The 18,371-nt window shown below is 42.9% G+C and overlaps 1 protein-coding gene across 1 annotated transcript in view; it reads left to right on the forward strand.

The window, feature by feature from the left end:
• The window catches only part of Efcab5 (EF-hand calcium binding domain 5), an 89,669-nt gene that overhangs the window by 57,047 nt on the left and 14,251 nt on the right, over positions 1 to 18,371 (forward strand). Inside the window, exons 10-15 of the mRNA XM_028759345.1 lie at positions 2,853 to 3,142; positions 4,233 to 4,402; positions 5,348 to 5,576; positions 7,632 to 7,784; positions 15,653 to 15,753; positions 16,733 to 16,986. Coding sequence (XP_028615178.1) covers positions 2,853 to 3,142; positions 4,233 to 4,402; positions 5,348 to 5,576; positions 7,632 to 7,784; positions 15,653 to 15,753; positions 16,733 to 16,986 — 1,197 coding nt within the window. The remainder of the gene's footprint in view (positions 1 to 2,852; positions 3,143 to 4,232; positions 4,403 to 5,347; positions 5,577 to 7,631; positions 7,785 to 15,652; positions 15,754 to 16,732; positions 16,987 to 18,371) is intronic.

The raw sequence follows: 18,371 nt of genomic DNA on the forward strand, positions 1-18,371 counted from the left end.
TGGTTTTTCCCCAAGGCAAAACCATAACTACAAACTCTAGGAGGAAAGTCCATGGATGCTAACAAACTAAAAGCAAGGAATGTTTAACTAAAAAAATCAGAGCTTGCACATGCTAAGATGGCACAAGTTCTAGGTAGTGGTTGTTAATTGTGAAATAGTGGCTTTGAATGGGTGCTCTTGTCACTAAAGGGAAGGAAAAGCCGCAGTGGAAGACACTTGACAGGAGAGCTAGAACCCACTTTACAAGGAAGGACGAGGACCTCTCTCAGCTGTGACAAAACTACCTGGTCAGAGCAGCTTAAGGAAGGAGGGGTTTATTCTGACTCACAGTTGAAGCACAGCTCATCACGGTGAGGAAAGTCTGGTGCCGGGGGAAGATGGCAGCTGGTCCCACTGGCATTGCATCTGCAGTCGGGATGCAAACAGGGAGAATACTGATACTCAGCTCCCTGTCTCTTTTTTATTTAGTTTAATAAATCTCACCCAAGGAATGATACCCCCCACATTCAGGGTGCATTCTGCCATCTCAATTAACCCAATCTAAAACTCCCTAATAGATATGTCCAGAGATTTGTTACCAAGGTAAGTAAGTATTGATCCTGTCAGGTTGTCAATCATTATAAACCATCACACTCTAGGACTTGTTTTTCCCAGGACATGATTTCTCTGTGTAGCCCTGGCTGTCTAGGAACTCACTCTGTAGACCAGGCTATCCTTGAACTCAGAGATCCATCTGCCTCTGCCCCCAAGTGCTAGGATTAAAGGCATGTGCCACGACTGCCCCACTACCCTATGACTTGTTAATGTATAATAAGTGTCAAAACACTTTTTATATGCATAGGAGACATGTGCCAAAATGCTTGTAGAGCAGTTCCTAGGAGTGAAATATTAAAGATACTGAAACACACATTGCCAGGAGAACAAATAATCCGTGATGTTATTCTACAAATTCAGTGGCTTGGATGAAAAAGTCAAAGCTACCGGAACACCATGATGAAGACGGTAGTGTAACGTTGAGTGAAAAGGCAAGTCCTAGGGCTGGGGATGGCTCAGAGTCCTTGAGAACCTGAGTTCTCAGCTTCTACTTCAGCTTACAACTGCCTGTAACTTCAGTTCCAGGTTATCAGGTATCAAATATCCTCTTCTTGTCTCCATGGGTGTGCACACACACGCGCGCACACACACATACACACACTCACATACAGCCATGAAGACATGCATACTCATAAACATAAAATAATTTTCTTTTAGGCACAAGGCTGGAGAGACAGCTCAGAAGTTAAGAGCACTGACTGCTCTTCCAGAGGACCCAGGTTTGTTTCCCAGTACATACCTGCCAGCTCACAACCATTTATAACTCCAGTTTCAGGGGACCTGGCACCCTCTCCTGGCCTCCAAGGACACCAGGCATACATGTGTATACAGACATATATACAGGCAAAACACCCATAGGCATAAAGAATAAAAATTAAGTTAATTATATTTTAGGATAACATAAAAGAAAAATTAAAACATTAAAAATTAAAAGCAAGTCTAAGAAAAATTACATATGGTTTGATAGTCTTTGTGTAATGTTTACAAACAGGTAAAACTAAACTATGCAACATTCATATACGACACAGTGACTGTTACATAATCAAATTTCCGGTAAGAGACGTAAGGAAATGGGGGATAGGACAGGGCAGAGGAGGGTGCAGAGGCTAAGCTGCTGATAATGTTCAAGTTTGATAGTAGATTCATCGTTGTTCAAAAGAAGAGTTAAAGAGGCCTGGAGAGATGGATCAGAGGTAAGAGCACTGGCTGTTCTTCCCGAGGACCTGGGTTCAGTCTCCAGCACCCACATAGTGGCTCACAACCATCTGTAACTCTAGTTCTATGGGGTGTGACACACAGACACACATACAGGCAAACACTCATAGACATGAAATGATAAGAAATTTTTAAATTTCTAAAAAGAAGAATGAAAGAGAATATCTGAGGCCTACTTCGGTGGCAGAGTGCTTCTTGAGCACGGGGGAGACTCTGACTTTAATCCTGAACACTGCAGAGATGGGATTTTAAAAGTGTAGGTGCAGGTGTGTGCAAGCGATGGTCAGGGACTATGAGTGAATGAGAACACTGGAACAAACCGTTCTTCCATAGTACCAAGGGAAGTTGTGCTTTGAGACTAGGCTAGATTCAAATGGGGACCTGAACCAGGGAATCTCATAATGCAAACTGTGCAGGTTACTTGGGTTTGGCCTTTTGAGAGATTGCCCCAACAGCTCAGGCTGCTTCCAAAAACTCATGATCCTTCTGCTTTAGCCTTCTAAATGCTGGAGTATAAGTCGTGTGTGTGTGTGTGTGTGTGTGTGTTCGTGTATGAGCACACATGCATGTATGCATTTCAGTTCTGGAGACTGAACTCAGGGCTTTGTGAATGCTAGGCAAATGCCCTACCACTGAGCCATATTCCCAGGCCAGCAAGTTGTGTTTTAGTCTTACAAATGTGTATGAAGCATTTACTATTGGTAAGTCCACTCTAAAGTGACATCTTTCTGGGGTTATAAATGTAGGAGTAGAAATGAGTGGCCACAAGGGACAGTGCCAAAGAGGAGAGAATAGAGCATGGAAGACAAATGGGGGAGTCACAGTGGGCCCTGGGATCTCCCCCGGCTGAGCAGTAGAATTCAAACAAAACCGTAGCTGGCATGGAAGTCAGTCACCGTGCTCAGAAAGACTGTTACTATGCTGGGTTCTGCGCGGAGCACATAGGTTAAAGGCTTTAGCTTGCTGTCAGAGGAAAATGGAAACACTTCCCACAGATGAGGGAAACTTCAGCTTGTTCTCTGCTTCTCACTCATGTCTTCTAGCTAAACTTCACATAAAATTTCCAAAGCCGAGCCTCGGTCATGAAGTCAAACTGTCTTCAAAGCAATTTCGGAGGTACATAGAACTGGTCGTATCTGAACTCAGGGGCAATGAAGACCAAGTTCTGGAAAGCGTTGTGGAATTCCTGATGGGTTCTTTAGAGAGGAGCCACGTTGAGGGTCTAAGGAACTGTGCAAGGCGAAAATGGCTCCATCAGATCCAATATGCTGCAGAGACAAGTGGGGTATCCCTGGAACCGGTGTACACTGAGACCTTCAGGGCCCTCACTCAGGTATTCTCCCTAAAATAACATAAGAGAAAGTATTTACTTGCAGTATGTGACATTCAGTGGCTGCACATATGTTCAAGAGGAACAGATGATGGAATTGGCTTGAAAACTTGTTGGATGCTGCAAAAGAAAAATCACCAAGCAATGCTAGAGATGATTTATTTATTATGTTATAAACAACTCAAACCTAGGGATGTAGTACGACTGACAGAAAGCCCAGCATGTATGAAGCTCTGGGTTCAATCCCAACTCTCGCTCACTCAGGTATGAGTGGCACTTACTGCAATCTCAGAAGGCAGAGCCAAGAGGATCAGAACTTTAAAATCTTCCTTGGCTATATACTGACTATAAAGCCAGGCTGGGGTGGGCTACATAAAGTTCTATGTTTAAATAAATATATAAAAATAAAGCAAGCTAAGTGAGATAAAGCTGGGATGGTTGGAGAAAATAGAAATGTGTGGAAATGATGTCCTGAACTTTTATTTGTTCTGAGAGCCAAATCCACCAAAACTAGATAATAGAATGATATTGAGAAAGGTGGTAAGGAGATACTGAACTCCCTCACCTTCAACTATGACTGTGCTTCCAAAGGCTCTAAGTTTTTTTTTTTTTAAAGATTTATTTATTTATTTTATTTATGAGTACACTGTAGCTGTCTTCAGACACACCAGAAGAGGGCATCGAATCTCATTACGGATGGTTGTGAGCCACCATGTGGTTGCTGGGATTTGAACTCAGGACCTCTGGAAGAGCAGTCAGTGCTCTTAACCGCTGAGCCATCTCTCCAGCCCCGGCTCTAAGTTTTGAACCTTTGAATTTGATTAGAGCTAAGAGGTTTTAGCTTGGCTTGCGGGTGTGAGTTTTCAGTAAAGCAACCTAACTACATATAAGACAGCCATTCCGCTGACTAACTAAAACTCAGGTTTGAAAGGCAACGTGGTTGTCAGCCTTTCCCCTACTGCCTATGACTGGTAATCTCTACATCATTTACTCAATAAAAGTATCCGTGCTAGATTCTCAAACAGACTAGCAAAGGGACTGGGGGATTTCTGAAGCTGATGACAAATACATGGTCAGAAATATTTTGCTACAGGATGCTGAGGCTCATGGACATAAGAAGATCAGTGCTCACATTTCCCTCCTAGAGGAAAACGTACTCCTGCCTGAGAGGGGGCGTGTTCTCCTGAGGAATGTGGCTTGTACTCTAGATGACGCTCCGTTTGTCCTGAACAAAGTGCTCTACAGGGACATGAAGGGAATCAGGTAGGAACGTGCTGAAGAGTCGGCTTCTTTCCGTCTAATGTTTTAAAGGCAGGAGCTCTTGTACTTCTGGCTGGCCTCCAACTCGATACGTAACCAAGACTGACCTTGAACTCCTGATCCTCCTGTCTCTACTCTCCAAGTGCTGGGTTACAGGTATGTGCCACCATGCCTGACTCTGGTTGCATCTTTCTAAAACAGGATTTCGCCTTCTGAAGTAACTTGGCCCATGAATCCTAGTGAGCTGCTCACGAGAGAACTGTCTCTAAGTGACCATGCTTCCAGAGTGGAACTTGGAGTGTTTTAAATGGTTTCTGCTATTGTTATATTTTTATTAATTAATTTGTGTGTATGGGTGTTTTGTCGGCATGTGTATCTATGTACCACTTACGTATCTGATGCCTGCAGAGGCCAGAAGAGGGTGTCAGAGCCCCGAGAACTGGAGTTACAGTCAGTTACAATTCACCATGTGGGTTCTGGGAATTGAACCCAGATCTTCTTCAAGAGATTCAGTGCTCTTAACTGCTGAGTCATCTCTCCAGCCCCATGATTCCAAATGGTTTTACCAGATCATTTCTAGAACTCACCCTGGAAATGACTCACCATTTAGGGATTCGGCTTGGCAATGTTGGCTTCATAATTTGTAGCCCCATCATCTGGTAAATATACCAATACACATATCCACGTGTATGTGCGAGTGTTTATGTATGTTATGATATATGCATGTATATGTATGTATTGAACTGAGTGTCTCACACATGCTAGAAAATCACTCCACTTCAAGCCCTAGGATTATTTTTTTAAATCTTTCTAAGTCAGACCCTCCAAACTGGTGATCCACCTCTCCTACATATAATGCTTAGAATCATAGAAAAGTAGAGTTTGTTTTCTCTATGGTTTAGTCTAAAGTCTGTGACTTCTCGCTATCCTTGGGTTCCTTTTCAACAGCTTTACAGTAGTGGATGAAGGCAAGCCAATCCATGTCCCCCAGGTTCAGCACCATGGAAATATCTTCTTCTGGAACAGTGCCCGAAGTAAGAATGAGCATAACGGGTCGTTCCTGGCTCTGCCTCTTCAGGATGCATATATGAGGATCTTTGGGGTCCTGGCAGTTGACACACTTCGAGATCCTCATGAAATAAACATCTTCTTACCTCATGAGATCAGATTCTATCAGGTAAGCTAGAAGTCCACAAGCTCAGTGGTCAATCGCTTCTCTATATGTCTTCAAAATCAACCCTGGAAGCAGAGGAGAGTAAAGACACTGTGTACACCGTCTCATCATGTTTCCTGTATGTAGCAGCCTTCTCACATGTTCCTTGTCATTTGTAGAAGGACTGGGATACACATGCATGCCTGAGCCTCTCTGGAATATTGCTCATATGTGCCTCAGCACTAAGCATAGGAATAGAAACTGATGCTTTGTATCAGAACTAATGACCAAACCACTGAGCCCCTCAAAATAGGAATGGACCTGTAGAAGGGTGTGCTGGCTAGTTTACACTGGTAGCTTGTCACAACCTAGAATATCCTGGGAAGAGAGTCTTAACGAGGAATGTAGACTAGGTTGGCCTGTGGATATGCCTGTAGGGGGTTATCTTGATTGTTAATTGATGTAGAATGACCAAACCTATTGTGGGCAGCACTATTCCAAAGACGAGGGTCGGTGGGCAGCACCTTCAAAGGCAGGGGCTACTGAAGGGTGTAAGAGAGGAAGAAGCTAGCTAAGCATAGCAGCAAGCGAGGAAAGTTTACTCTCTCTTGACTGTGCATGTGATGCTTTACACGGCTTAAGTTCCTACCTTGACTTGCCTGAAGTAACTGGAGTTAACCCTTTCTTCCCTGTTGTTCTGTGTCAGGATATTTTTTCATAGCAACAAAAGTGAAGCTAGGACAAAGGGATATATTTGTTTTCATTAATAATGTTCCCTATTGATCTCTTTGTTCCTTCCACAAGGGATGCTAAATATGACATGCATCCTCACAGCTCGTGGTTTTAGTGTTATTATTTCTGAGGAAAATGAAGAAACCCAAATATTTCTAGAGAATTCACATTTTCAAATTAGATCATGAAAATGACAGGCATATTTCAGACTATGAAATAGCTAGAACTTTTTGATCTAATTTTATGGATAGATTTAAAGCCCACAGAGCCTGGGGTCTGTGGCCTGTGGTAAGTCAGGAGCTGGCTGCACTGGCATTCTTTGTCCCTCTAAGCCCTTGTTCTTTGAGTGTGTTCACCATTACGCTTCTTCTGCTCTACACCTTATGGCTGGACAACTGAGGACAGCGGTGGGTTCTTTCTCTGATCATCGTTTTTAGTAAACTCATGCCCATGTCTAATGTGGGACAAAGGTATGAGAAAACAAATGGTAGAGTATAGAGTTGGCAGTAAACTAACTGCTTAGAGTCTCATCCCTGAGCATGACCAAATGATGATAAATTAGCTCTCTACTACTGGAAATTACAACACTGGGTTTCTCTCTCTCTCTCTCTCTCTCTCTCTCTCTCTCTCTCTCTCTCTCTCTCTCTGTGTGTGTGTGTGTGTGTGTGTGTGTGTGTGTATGTGTGTGTGTGTGTGATTTTAAAGAATTTGTGCTTCTTAGAGTTTTTTGACAAGGCCACAGTTGGAATCCCATTTGTCCCCTCTCTGTGGAAGAGTCCTTTGCTTATAGGAAGACTGTGTAACTGGCCTTTGTAGGTCTTGAAACCAAACATATTCTGTTCAGTTGACAGAATATGTTATAAAATCCATGGATATTAATAATAATAATAGTAATAATGACATTAGAAGCCAGGTTAATTCCAGGACTTGGGAGGCAGAGGTGAATCTCTAATCTGGTCTACATAGCAAGTTCCAGGCTGGGCAGGCAGGGCCACATAATGAGAACCTGTCTCAATGGATGATGATGATGATGATGATGATGATGATGATGATATCAAATAAGGACAACTAATAGCATTCTAGACTAAAATCTTGACTTTTGAAGGATGTTTTTTCCTTTCTAAGTTTATCTTCTTCTGACTGCACATATCATAAAGCATAAAAAATGTATAGGCCTCTCTTTACACTTTTGGTGTCTTATGATCCTTTTTGCATAGCAGAATCTCAAAGAGTGCCTCTTGGAGAACTGATTTTAACTAATTTATTGATCATAAATTTAAGAGACAATCATTGCTGAGCACTCTGTAATTTACAAAAATATGCAAGTTGAGTTGTCTGTCTTCACAGGGTGTTGCCAATGCCTTCAGCACGGCTTATCACCACGTTCACAGTAGGGAACACATCCTGCACACTGTGATTACAGGCATCAAGTGGCTCTTCAGTATCACGTCTGGCATCACCACCATCACTACATGCTTCATTGAACCTAGCTCAGAACAGGTAGGTAAAGCTGGGCTATGTTATATCTTTTCAATATTATACAGTTATTAAATATTAATGTCTTGTTAATATTTAAGAGTCATACTTTTGAGGATGTGGCTCAGTGGTAGATCACTTGCTAGCTTGCTCAAGGCTCTGAGTTTGATCCCAGGATCACACACACCAAAAGAAACAAGTAAATAAAATCATGATCCCAACTCATAACAAGTATCTACTAAAAATTGCCTTGGGCAAAAAGGAATATTGTTTCCACAAAATAAAGAAGAAGCAAGAGTCAGTCAGGGAGATGGCTCAGTGAATGCAGACACTTTTTTGCAGGTTTGATGAGTTTGATCCCCAGATCCCACAAGATGATAATCAGCTACTGGGAGTTGTCTTCTGACCTCCACAAATGTGGCAAACACACTTGCACACACACATGTAGGTGAGAAAAACACTGGGAGAGGATTTAGCTGAGCAAATCCAGGACCTTCTAAAGATAGACTTTCTCCCTCAGGCAAGTGAGATACTTAGGGAACAATTGAGTTTAAAAGTTTCAGTGTTTGGAGGGTGAGGCTAGAGACTTGGCTCAGCAGTTAAGAACACTAGCTGCTCTTGCAAAGGACCTGGGTTCAATTCCCAGAAACCACATTGTGGCTCACAACCACTTGCCCTTCCAGTTCCAGGAGATACAATGCCCTCTTCTAGTCTTTACAGGCTGCTGCCTGCACATGATGCATATGAACTCATACAAACCTACACTCCAAAATATTAGATAGATAGATGATAGATAGATAGATAGATAGATGATAGATAGATAGATAGATAGATGATAGATAGATAGATTGATTGATTGATTGATAATAGATGGATAGATAGATGATAGATAGATAGATAGATAGATAGATAGATAGATAGATAGATAGATAGATAATAGATGGCTGAATGGCTGGATGGATAATAAATGGATGGATGGATAGATAGATAGATAGATAGATAGACAGACAGATGGATGGACAGACAGATAGATGGATGTTCCAATTTGGGTGGGTTGGAGAAGTTACTCAGTAGTTACGTGCATTGGTTGCTCTTGCAGAGGACCCAGGTTCAGTTCCCAGCACCCACACCAAGTAGTTCACAGCTGCCTGTAACACTAATTCCCAGGGTTCCAACACCCTCCGTTGTCTTTTGTGTGTACCTGCCCACATGAAGTACACATATAGATAAGCAGGCACACATACATATATGAATTATAATTTTATTTTAAGTCCCAATTTTGAAACCTACAAAAGAAAATTTGTTCTGACTCATCCTGGGATGCATCCACTGGCCCCAGAGGTAACACATGCCAGAATCGTCTGAGTAATGCAGGAAGTGGCTTGAGTGCTGTTTTAGGACACAATTACATCACAGCAATAAAAAGTTTTAAAGGCTCCCATCTGTATAATGAATGCTCGCTCTGTGTTCACTTTGCTTCTTTCTATTCACCTTTAACGTTTTTCACATCATGAGGCTTGATGAAAAGATGTCTTCTTTAAAAGTAAGTAAGACCAAATAAGGTCATTCATGCTCAACTTCAGAGATGGAGGGAAAAAAATGATGAGTTCAAAGTCAGTCTGAGCTACATAATGAGACCTGGTCAGAAACGGAAAGAAAGAATGTCTGTTTTCCTCTCTCAGTGGCTTGGTCACACTGATGAGCCTTGGGCTTAGAGAGGAGACAAACATATAGAGAGAACTCTTGATGCTTGATAGAGATGCTGAGACTCTCTTGTCTCTGCATCATTCCTGGGGTAGATTAGGAACGGGAATGGGAGGTTCCAATTGTCCTCAGACCTAGTAATCCATCTAACAGGCCATCACCCCAGTGAGACCAAAGTGGGGTCTTAGGAGGATTTAGAAGATAACAACTATGGCAAATGGCCAAATAGCCCAAATCAATAAGCAAAGAGTGAGGCTTTCCAGTGTTTGATTTTAGTGTCTTGACAACATAGATAAAACATGATTGTGGTCCGTCTGCTCAGGGACATTTATGCTGAAAGATTAAGGGAATCACAGTCCTCTCAGCAGCCAGGGTTTTAATGATGGCACAGCCAGGAGAGGCTGCAACAGCTTTCAGAAATTGGTTCTCTTCTACCCATGTGGGTCCTAGGGATCAAACCCTGGTCACCAGGCATAGCAGCAAGCACCAAGTTCCTTTACTTACTGAGACATCTAACCCCCGCCCCCCACACACAAACACACCAAAAGGTTTTTGGTTGGTTGATTGGTTTTGGTTTTGCTGTGGTGGTGGTGGTGGCTGTTTTTTGTTTGTTTGTTTGTTTGTTTGTTTTGTTTCTCTGTGTAGCCCTGGCTGTTCTAGAACTTGCACCATAGATCAAACTAGCCTTAATCTCAGAAATCCACCTGACTTTGCCTACAGAGTGCTAGGATTAGCCACCACTGCCAAGCCCCAAAGGGGTTTTAAATATAATTTGAAATGTCTGTTAGATGTCTAGGTGGAAATATGGAATGAGCATTTGGGTTCATGAGCTGGATGTTTAAACAATCATCTTGCTGATGTGATAAAGCCCTGCCCCCCCCCACCAGTTGTTAGTATTTTATCCCTGCCTCTGTGTTCATTACAACATGACTTAGTTTTGATTTCAAACATAATCTGGAAAAAGCTTTTCAGATGTGTCAAAGGCTCTGTCAAGGGAATGCGAGTGGCCTAGCAGAACTTCAGACCATGACCAGCTTGCAGCTTCAGCATGGCAGTGCCTGCCAACTTCCCCTAGAGTGGTGGCTCTCAACCTTCCTAAAGCTGTGACCCTTTAATACAGACTCTCCTGTTATGGGGACCCCCAACCATAAAACTATTTTTGTTGCTACTTCATAGCTGTAATTTTGCTACTGTTATGAATTGTAATGTAAATATCTGTGTTTTCTGGTGAGTTTAGGAGACCCCCTGTGAAAGAGTCATTCCATCTACAAAGGGGTTGTGGCTTTTTAAGTATTTTTTATTTGTAATCTCCTTTTTGCCTAAGAAATTTTTACACAACTCAATAAGTATAAAAATAGGTTTACAAATTCAAAATTTAGTAATCATAGCTCATAAATTTATTTTTGAAAATTCTTTTGCTACATATATAATTGTATGTAAAATTATTAAAGATAAAAAGAAAGTTTGGGAGCCAATGAGGTAAATTAAAGGCTTGTCTGAATATTTGCTGCTGTACCACAAAGAACATCTCCAACAGTTTTAATGATTGATTGATGTGTTGATTTTATAGTCACCAATCTAAGAACACAGCTTTACATAGATCCATAATACGAAAGGCAGAAGTAATTTCGGGAACTGTGTCCTAGTCCCAAACAAAAATTCATTTAGCAATATTTTATGAAGCTCAAGTGAGCAACTCAAACAGCAATTTCTAAAATCAAATATTCTAACACATTATCCAAAAATATACTAATTTGATCCTTAAATGCTAAGTAATGATTGTAGAAAAATATTAAAAGTCTTTGTTTCAGCCCTCTACAGTAGAAGAACTCCTGAAGGTATCACCATTCCTGATTTCAAGCTATACTACAGAGCTATAGTAATAAAAACTGCATGGTATTGACATAAAAAGACAGGTTGGTCAATGGAATAGAATCAAAAACCAAGAACATAAATCCAGACACCTATAGACACCCAATTTTTGATAAAGAAGCCAGAAATACACAATGGAAAAAAGAAAGGATCTTCAACAAATGGTGCTGGTATAACTGGACATCTGCATGTAGAAGAATGCACATATACCTGTGCAGAAAATCCAAGCCCAAATGGTTAAAGACCTCAACAGAAAACCAGATACACTGAACCTGATAGGAGAGAAAGTGGGGAACAGCCTTGAATGCACTGGCACACAAGACAACTTCCTGAACAGAGCACCAATAGCTCAGGCACTAAGATCAACAATTAATAAATAGGACCTCTTGGAACTGAAAAGCTTCTGTAAGGCAAAAGACACTCAAAAGAACAAAACAGCAGCCTAAAGAATGGGAAAAGATTTTTACCAGCTCCATGTCTGAGAGAAGTCTGATATTTAAAATATATAAAGAACTCAAGAAACTAGACATCAACAAGTCAAATAATACAATTAAAAATGGGGTATAGATCTAAATAGAGAATTCTCATATTAGCCAGGAAACAAACAAATGTTCAACATCCTTTGCCATTGGGAAAATACAAATCAAAATGACTCTGAGATCCCACCTTACACCTGTCAGAGTGGCTAAGATCAAAAACACAAGTGACAGCTCATCTGACAAGGATGTAGAGAAAGGGAAACAATCCTCCATTGTTGGTGGGAGTGCAAATTTGTACAGCCACTTTGGAAATCAATATGGCAGTTTCTATGAAAACTGGGAATCGATCTACATCACAATCCAGCTATACTACTTCTGGACATATACCCAAAGGACACTCCATCACACCACAAGAATTCTAGATCAACTATATTCATAGCAGCTTTATTCCTAATATCCAGAAACTGGAAATAACTTAGATGTCCCTGAACCAAAGAATAGATAAGAATAAGTGATACATTTACACAATGGAGTGTTACTCAGCTGTTTAAAAAAAAATCATGAAAATTTCAGGCAAATGGATGGAACTAGAAAAAAATCATTCTAAGTAAGGTAATCCAGACCCAGAAAAACCAAACATGGTATGTACCCACTTATAGGTGGATACTAACTGTAAAGAATATTCATGCTGCAATCCATAGACCCAGAAAGGCTAAGTAATAAGGAGGGCTCAAGGGGGAATGCATGGATCTCCCTTAGAAGGAGAAATAGAATAGACATGGAAGAAGCACTAGGGGTGAGTGGGACCAGGAAGAGGAGGGATCGAGTGAGGAGGAGGATGAAGAGAGAGAGTACTGAGAGAGGTGACTAGAATTGGGAGGCATTTTGGGGGTGAGATAGAAACCTAGTGCAATGGAATCTACAAGGATGAGCCTCTCTAAGAGTCCTAGTGATGGGGGACACAGAGCCTGAACCGGCCCTCTTCTGTAACCAGACAAGACTTCCAGTGGAAGAATGGGGACACCAACCCAGCCACAAAACCATCATTCTACAATCTGTCCTGCCTATCTATAAGTTGTTCTGGGGTAAAGGTGGCACAGGATTTGTGGGTGTGGCCAACTAATGACTGGTCCAGCTTGAGACCCATGTCACGAAAGGAAACTGCCAGGACACTGCCAGGAGAGCCAGGAACCAGAGGCTGGATAGCTCAGAGACCTAGAATAGAACCAAACATGACTGGCAGAAAGAAAGAAAGAAAGAAAGAAAGAAAGAAAGAAAGAAAGAAAGAAAGAAAGAAAGAAAGGAAGGAAGGAAGGGAAGAAAGGAAGGAAGGAAGGAAGGAAGGAAGGAAGGAAGGAAGAGAGAAAGGAAGGAGCCCGTGAAGTGATGGGTAATAGTCTGCTGTACTCATAGATTGGTGCCTAGCGTAACTGTCATCAGAGAAGCATCATCCAGCAACTGATGGATGCAGATGTAAAAACCCAGAGCCAAACATTAGGTGGAGCTTAGGAAATTCTTCAGAAGAAGGGAGAAAGAATTGTAGGAGCCAGAGGGGTCAGTCAAGGACACCACAAGAAAATCCACAGAATCGACTAACCTAGGCTCATAGGGGCTCTCAGGGACTGAACCAACAATCAGGGAATCTGCATGGGTCTAACCTAGGCCCTCTGTACATATGTTACGATTGTGCAGCTTGGTCTTCCCATGGGACTTGTAACAGGGGGAGCAGGGGCTGTCTCTGACTCCTTTGCCTGCTTTTGAGACTTTTTCTCCTAATGGGTTATCTCTTCCAGCCTTAATATGAGGAGAGGTGCCGAGACGTATTGCAACTTGATATGCCATGGTTGGTTGATATCCTTGGGAAGTCTTCCCTTTTCCAAGAGGAGTGGATCTGGAGAAGAGAGGGTTAGGAAGATGGGGAGGGAAAACTGGGAGGAGAGGAGGGAGGGGAAACTGCGGTCCAGAAGTAATCCATGAGAGAAGAATTACCAAACAAGTCTTTGTTTCCCACAGTTGAAGAATTATTTCTGTAAGAGCAGAGTATTTTGTACACATAGAAAAAAACGCTGCAGTTCATAACACATCAGTCCTGAATCTGAGCTGGGGTGCTTCAGCAGTGTTCCTTGGTGATTCATGGCATGACCTGTGTGTCACGTGATGCAACACGGGCAAAGGCTGCAGGAAACATCTCAGTTCATTTTGAGTTTGAATTAATTGTTGGTCATTGGACATCCAGAAACTTTGAATGATGAAAATTTTATGTAACCTCCTAAATTCAGTGTGTAGCAGCTTACAAGTAGGAAGTTACAAAAATGTGTCATAAAGGTTGAAAACATCTTAGAAGTCAGGGAAATAGAGATAAAGCAAGGGGAATGAATTAGGAATATCAGTGCGATAGGAGGATAACCGGGGAGAGACCATCCCAAAAGCCACAGGAAGAAAAGCTTATCAGGAGTGTTGGCGCCTGCCCCAGGCTAGCCTGCCTATGGCAGCCACAAGCATGCCAGCCCCAGCCACACTGGCCCCAGTGGCAGCTAGAAGAAAGGCATGCAAGCGCCTGCCTCCAATGCCACTTCGATGGACAAATGTGTGACAGGGAGGTGGGAAAGATGGGAAAGATGAAAGAGAAAGCCAGGCCGAGAGTAGAAAGACGGATCTGGAGACTCAATGGCAGTGATGAACAGGCAGATAAAAAGAGGCCCTGATGAGGTCCTGAGCCAGGGGCTGTCGCCAAGGGCCATTTTGGAGGTCTGTAGTCCTGCTGCAGCTGTGGGTCTGTGTTGATGTCTCAGGCCCATGTCACCACCAAAGGCCATGCAGATGTCCTTGGTCTGGACTTCTGCCAGAGGCACAATGGTGAGTGGCCCCACCCCTCACTTGTGTAGCACAATAGAGCTGATGGTGGGGGAGTAGGGGAGCTGGCCCCAAGGGTGTGAACTCAGGAGAGCTGGCCCTGACCCTTGTCTGCTGTGGGGTGGGGTGGGCAAAGGAGAGAGGCACCCCCTCTTTGCCCCTTGTCACTTAGGTGGGTGAGCTGGTCCTGAGGTGTGGACCCTGCATCTCACTTGGTACTAAGTTCAATTCCCAGCAAGCAGGTATACATGCAGATAAATCACTCATACATAAGTTAAATAAATCTTTTTTTTAAAGTACTATTTTTTTTAAAAAAAGAATAGTTGTAGTAAAGTAGTAGAGAAAAATGACTTCATTGGAAAGTATGTCTTATTATACCTATTTTCCATGGGCTTCTATAAATATTTTCTAAGTGTTTTCCAGTGCTTTTTGTTGTTTACTGAGACGGTATCTTACATAGGCTGGTTTGGAATTCACTGTGTAGCCAAGACTAATCTTAAATTTATGATCCTCCTGTCTCCACCTCCCAAGTGCTGGTTTTACAGGCATGTACTACCATAGCAGGCCCGCAGTAAGCACAGAGCTTAGCTAGCTGTGGTGGCACACACTTTTAAACTTTGTACTAGGAGGCAGAGGTGGGTGATCTTTATGAGTCTGAGGCCAGTCTGGTCTACATAGGGAGTTCTAGGCCAGCCAGGGGTACAGAGTAAAACTCTGTCTCAAAACAAAACAAACAAGAAAAAAAAAACCTGAAGCAGGTAGTTTCATCAGAAATGTTTTTAAAATCTATGTATTATTCTTTTGAAATTCTTTTGAAAATTTTCACTTTGGGGGTATGGTTCTTTTAATGGCCCACAATATATATACAATGTCGATGTCCTTAAAGCCAGAACTCATTTAAACTTCCCTGATTTTTTCCCCTTTTTATGCATCCCCAAAAGGTCCGATGACTTCTTTCCAATGAGATGTCTTCCTGTTTTTCAGGAAGACTATGTTTTGCGCAATATGATGGTTACAGATCATCTCGGTCTAGCAGAAATCCACACAGATCCCCCGATTATCACCAGGAACTCATGCATCTTCAGGTATGAAGCACATCTGACTGGCATGATCATGGATGTGAAGACACGGCTCCTGCCCTGATTACTACACACACTTTTCTAATAGCTCATTTATATTGTTTAAATTTACTGAACAACACTTGCTTTGCTCACAGTTCTATGAACATCAGAGTGCATGTGTTCTTCCCATTGCCAGCACAAACAGGATGGGCGCGCTATTTTAGAAAAAAAGTTTGTTTAATCTCTCATTGAAGCAGGTGGGTAACCACTCTGCCCAGACCCCACCATGCCTCTGGTCATATTTCCTGCAGGGAAAGTTTCTCTAAGGAAGTGCCCTTCATGGTTAGAGCCCTTTAGTAGTTTCCCAAGGTTACCCTGAATTCTCCCACCCCATGCCCCCCCCCACACACCTAGAACAGCCAAGGACAGACGTGTGCTGGGATGCAAATGCCCTCCCTTGTCTTGGAATAAGACTTATTCTTTGGTATAATTGACATCCTAAATCTCCTTGGGACTGGGCTGGGCAGGCAGGATCCTGCTTCCTCAGTCCCTCACCGGCTTTTCCAAGGAGCACTTCCTCATAAATGACTTGCATGAATACCCTTGCTTCAGGCTTTGCTTTTAGGGAAACTTCAAGCATTCAGCTAACACATTTTAGACTGTCGGCACATTTCTTTAAAAACCACCTTTCAGATAAGTGTATCTAGGCCATGTTAGACAGCAAGGTAGATCCTCGTGGTGCTGAACAACCTGGGACTGCTACCTTTAGTGAGCTCGTCAGGGGAGGTGCTCTGCTAAAGGGCTGCTCAACCAGAGACATATCCAACTGAGGTGAGTCAAAGGATGGTCATGTGAAATTGGTGTGTTCTAGGGAGATGAAAAGGACCATGGCAGGTGCATCGAGGCAAGACAGGCGGAAGACAGTAATTTGGTATATTTGGATTTGGAATGCCATGGGCAGGCTGGTCTGAAAGAGACCTATGCTTATTTGTTTTGGTTTCAGGGACTTCCTCTTTAAATGCACAGACACTTCCGAAGTTATTTTGTCTTCTTCCGATGGAGAAACCCACATTGCTATTCCACTTCGCCAGAGAACCCAAGAGGCTATGGGTGTCCTCGATGTTAACATTGGCCGGAGTAGGATGTTGGTGTATCAAGAGTATAAAGATGTACAGAAAATGATGAAAATGATCCAGAACGTCTCCTATGAAATACTGGGCGAATTCTCTGGAGAAATCGAAAAAACTATGGTTATAGGTATTGTGGCTCCAGTAACAGTCTAGATTCCTGGTTTGCTTGGAGGAACCCTCAGACACTGAGAGGCAGGGTATATTTTCCAAAGTTAATTGCTTCACTATGTAGATCTTCCCATGTGAAGAGAATCCTCTTTTGCAGTCTTAGCCATACGGGTGTGTCTGCTCTGTAACCCAGCAAAGGGCATGGAATCAGGTCATCATCTCGGTTAGGGCCTTCCAGTGAGAGGCAAGATGGCCCATCTGCCATGAAACACATAAATACGCACATTCATTGCCTTTGTCATACACGTGTGAGGGCTGTGGCGATAGCCCATTTCACAGGTGCGGAAAGTGAGGTTTGGTAAACAGATGGTAAAAAGCTGAACTTTGCACGTTTTCCCCCTACAATTTGACACAGCATCAAATAATCCAACATATCATCTTACAGATTAACGAGCTAAAACCCACAAAGCCAGAGTAGATCCTCCCCCAGCCCAGCAAGTTTCGACAAGATGCCATTGGCTGGGCCAAGCCCAGTGACTCCACGGAGCATGGGCTACCCATAGCACAAGGTCATCTAAGACAGTGGGTTAGAAGAAGGTAACGAAACCCTCAGCTAGAACGAGCAGAATAGAATGACTTATGTCGAATGGAATGGATTAAGTGGAGAGATTTGTAGGTGTTATTTGGAGTGTGATAAGAAGAAAGGAGACCAGGCAGAGCGACAGCAGCCTGTGACCAGGCAGAGCGACAGCAGCCTGTGACACCAGCTCCCTCAGAGACTAGGGCAGGATGATCACTGAAAGAAAGGAAATAAAGGCGGGACGGGGGTGGGAAGACAATGCTTGTCCTGGGAGTGTTAACTACGTGCAGCTCTTGAGACTGTGTTTACCTTTTATTCCCAGCACTGGGGATTAAACCCTGAGACCTGCACATTTGTGGCAGGTCCTCTGCCACTAAGTTATGGCCCAAGCCCTATTTTTTTTCTTTGGTTTTTCGAGACAGGGTTTCTCTGTGTAGCCCTGGCTGTCCTGGAACTCACTCTGTAGACCAGGCTGGCCTCGAACTCAGAAATCCGCCTGCCTCTGCCTCCCAAGTGCTGGGATTAAAGGCGTGCGACACCACCACCGGGCCCCAAATAATTTTTATTTTGAGACGGGTCTCACTACATTGCCCAAGCTGGCCTTGAACTGACTGTAAAATTCAAGGAAGACTTTTAACTCATAATCCCTCTGCCTCAGTCTTCTACATAGCTAGGATTATCAGCCTTTGTTACCAGGCCCAGCAAGACTAAGCAGTGCATTCATTTAATTCCGTGCCTTGCCAAAGAAGTAGGATTGGCTCTGTTCCCACAAGCTTGTGTGTGTGTGTGTGTGTGTGTGTGTGTGTGTGTGTGTGTGTGTGTGT

This window comes from Grammomys surdaster, unplaced genomic scaffold, assembly GCF_004785775.1.
Source record: "Grammomys surdaster isolate TR1022 unplaced genomic scaffold, NIH_TR_1.0 126278, whole genome shotgun sequence".
Taxonomy (NCBI): Eukaryota; Metazoa; Chordata; class Mammalia; order Rodentia; family Muridae; genus Grammomys; species Grammomys surdaster.